The sequence below is a fragment of the Phyllostomus hastatus genome, unplaced genomic scaffold (assembly GCF_019186645.2).
Source record: "Phyllostomus hastatus isolate PE091 unplaced genomic scaffold, TTU_PhHast_1.1 phas_scaffold_93, whole genome shotgun sequence".
In the NCBI taxonomy this organism is placed as follows: Eukaryota; Metazoa; Chordata; class Mammalia; order Chiroptera; family Phyllostomidae; genus Phyllostomus; species Phyllostomus hastatus.
This window is the reverse complement of record NW_025334042.1, coordinates 4344067-4347773: the sequence shown is the minus strand read 5'-3', so window position 1 is coordinate 4347773 and position 3707 is coordinate 4344067. Positions and strand designations below refer to the sequence as shown.

At 39.4% G+C, this 3707-nt stretch overlaps 1 protein-coding gene across 1 annotated transcript; it reads right to left on the bottom strand.

Annotated features, from left to right (window-relative positions):
* Nucleotides 1-1845: 1845 nt before the first annotated feature.
* On the bottom strand, nucleotides 1846-3221 carry LOC123812804 (eukaryotic translation initiation factor 4E-like). The gene has a single exon (XM_045829680.1). The coding sequence runs from the start codon at nucleotides 3213-3215 to the stop codon at nucleotides 2562-2564; it is 654 nt and encodes a 217-aa protein (XP_045685636.1). The 5' UTR covers nucleotides 3216-3221; the 3' UTR covers nucleotides 1846-2561.
* Between the last annotated feature and the right edge of the window lie 486 nt (nucleotides 3222-3707).

Here is a 3707-nt window from a genome sequence, read left to right as displayed (position 1 = left end):
TCAAACTTCACATTGGCATGAGCTTGAAACAAGTTAGTTATTCCCACCATGAAGACAACTTTCTTCTATTGGTCTCTTTTCACCCCATCAGTCTTGCCCACTCCCAGGTCCCCCTTTCTCTTTCCCTTCTCCCTTTCCCTGTTCTGTTCTCTTTATCCTTTTCTGATTCTCCTGCTGCTTCCTTTGTTCCTTGTGCCCAAAGGCATTCCCAAGCCCCACAGGCAGCACCCAGGATTAGACCCCTGGTTACCATTCCTAGAATGGTCTCACCCGGTAAATACCACAACAAAAACAAAACTCTGGTTTCACGTCTACATTTATTGCTTTCACATCAAGTCTCTAAACAACTATTCAGCTGTAAAACATTTTAACCTTAAAAGCCAAACCCTGGAGGATCTTTTGGCCAACAGAAACACCATCTAGTTCACCACTTGAATTCAATAACTGTGTTCTTATTCTTGCTCCATTACTTATCATTCCCCATTAGCTGAAAACTCACTTCAAGACTGAGGGCCACAGGGAAAGGTGTTATTTGCATGTTTTGCTCATTTCTGGGCTGAGCAGAATTTTCTGTTTTCAAAGTTGGTAGAACAGTTAGAAAAAAATAAGGTTTACAAATCAGAGAAAAGTTATATTAGCCCCTCATCATGAGCTAAAACCTGTTCATATACCCAGAGAGTAAGATGAGGCACAGAAAATACCAGTACCCACCAAGATTCTTCTTAGCTTAGGTAGACAGCTACCTGGAACAACTTTTGTTCACCTCTATCTTATTTAGTACAATTTTTCATATGTTTTCTCTAAAGAAGTCATAAAATAATTACATTTAAATTAGTGGGAATACAGTGACATGTGCTGGCTGATAATACAGGTTTTGGACTCAGACTTACTAGCTGCATAATTGTTGTGGAGGATACCAGCCTGCAGTATCCATCTTGGCTGCGGATGTTTGTCGAAACACAAGAAAGACATACACAGAGACAACCAGGTCCTGTGGGGGAATAGGGACAGAAGGGCCACTCTTTCTCGTGGGGAGTACCTTTGGCTACCCTCTCTCCTGGAGGGCCCTCCATCTTCCTTCCCAAGAAGATTTTTATTGAGAATACAGACTTAGTTTGTGGATTCACAGTCTGGCAGAAAAGATCAAAAGAAGTAGGTGACTTACAAAGGTGCAGACAGAACCCCCACTGTGTTTCTGGGCAAAGATTGAGGTTTTATCTAACAGGGCTCAAAGGGCAGTTTTGGTTTCCTGTCTGTGCCTTTAAATTCCAAGTTAACATCCTCCAGCAAACAGATCTCACAGGATCTTGCATGTTCTATGTCCCAGGCCTGATCACCCTGGGGGTCCATCGTTTCTGGTCTGGCCTGCACCACCCCTGCAGGCAGAAGACAGAGGCAGCTGGGAGGCTTGGATTTCTCACATGTAAGAACAAAGACTCAGGCTTTGACAAAGCCGAGGAGGCAGGGGTTGATGTCTGATCACCCCTTCGTTTCCACAGCCCCGTGAATTTCTTCCCTAGGCATTCCCACATGATCGCGTCTGTCTTAGATTCATTCTCTTTCTTTTTTTTTTTTCTAAAAGACAATTCACTGTACACATTTTATTTACAGTTTTGTACACTGTCTTAATGTGAATGGGATTGCTTTTCTATTTAAGCCATTTTTTTTAACCAAAGCAAAATAACCTAAGTAATACAAAGTGTTAAAAATACAGCAAAGAGATACAAAAACAGACGTACTAATTCTAATTAGGAATGTAATTATGATGTTACATTTTTATAATCCACAATTATGTTTAGAAAATCACACAAACATAGATCACTGATTTGAATGAAATGCATAAATTTGTAGCAAAGCTTTGTAGTTATAAAAAAAAACAAAAAAATTACCAAAGAATGCCCAAAATTAATGTTTATTCCACCTTTGTGTCATATTCCTGGATCCTTTACCAATGTTACATGAGGAAAAAAACAAAGCAAACAAATGAAAAAGTGAAATCAGAATCACTAATGTTATCAAGTAGGGAACCAAATAAATTAAAATCTAGCAGCCATCAGCAAGAGTACAGCAAAGACAATGCTGTAAAAAAAAAAAAAAGAAAAAAAAAGAGAGAAACAAAATTGCTAGAAAACTGTATGCATCATACTCTTTCAAACCAGCAAAATATGCTCCTGCATACAATGGAACATAAACAGAATTCTTTTCCTGTAAGGTATAGAGAAATGTTAAGGTCTTTTTGAACTTTGTGGATGGGTAAAGTGTTTGTAATGATAATTTTCCTAAGCTATTACACAGTAGGCCAGAAAGACATTTTTGGATTCTGGGGACAATGTGTACTGTTAATTCTTTGATTGGGTAAGTGAATATTCTAGCCAAAGTTAAAAAAAAATGAACACAGAAGTACAAGACAAAGGCGAATGAGACTTCTCATATCTTTGCAATGTTTAGATGGAAATCAAATTTAAATGCAGTCCACTCTGCTTTTGAAGAGGCTTTGGTTCAACTCCCAAATCTCGATTGCTTGACGCAGTCTCCTATGAGAATACTCAGAAGGTGTCTTCTTAAACAACAAACCTATTTTTAGTGGTGGAGCCACTCTTAGTAGCTGTGTCTGCATGAGACTGATAACCAATCGTCATCTTTGGAGGAAGTCCTAACCTTTCCTTGTATACCCTCCCTATATATGTAACAGCATCTCTGTTTTCACATTCAGTAGTCCATATTGCTATCTTATCACCTTTAGCTCTAACATTAACAACAGCTCCACATACATCATCACTGTAGTCATCAAAAGATTCTCCAATAAGGCACAGCAGTGTCTCTAGCCAAAAGCGATCGAGGTCACTTCGTCTCTGCTGTTTGCTTAACGTAATGAGCCATCGTCCTCCTCGTTTGTTTTTCTCATCTTCCCACATAGGCTTAATACCATCCTTAAAAAGTGAGTAGTCACAGCCAGGCATTAAATTACTAGACAACTGGATATGGTTGTACAGATCCCAAAAGTCTTCAACAGTATCAAACTCAGAGATCAGCTGAAGGTTTGCTTGCCAAGTTTTGCTTTTATCATTTTTAAAAAACCAGAGTGCCCATCTGTTCTGTAAAGGATGTTTAATATAGTGTTCTGGATTAGCAACCTCCTGGTTAGATTCTGTTTTCTCTTCTTCTGTAGGCGGGGGATTAGGAGTAGGGGTGGTTTCCGGTTCCACAGTCGCCATCTTAGATCCATCTCCATTCTCTTTCTTAGAGAATTGTTACCCATCATTGACTGCTGATCATGCAAAAGGGAAGACAGGCATTAGAACAGGCAGCATTCATGCCAGGGAAATAAGATTTGTCTCCTCAGTGGCTCCTGGTCCAGAGGTCTTTCACTCAGCCTAAGTTACAGGGGGGTTACAGCTTCCTGAGACCAGGCAGGGTGGTCCCCAACATCTTGTAGGAAAGCTCCTTGACTTCCTCAAGATTCAGTTCCACCTCAAAATGGTGATGAAAATTATTTCCATCTTCACAAGGTTGTTGTAAAAATTATATGAAGAATAGATCAAGTACTTCACACAGAACCTGACACATAGTAGACACCAATAATTAGCTATTAATAGTATTGTTATTTTTTACAGCTCAAAGGGGTGATTATATCCTTATCACTGATGATCTGCAAAATCTAAAAGGGTCCAACAATTCATCTCTGAGGTAGAACTGCATGCCTCTGA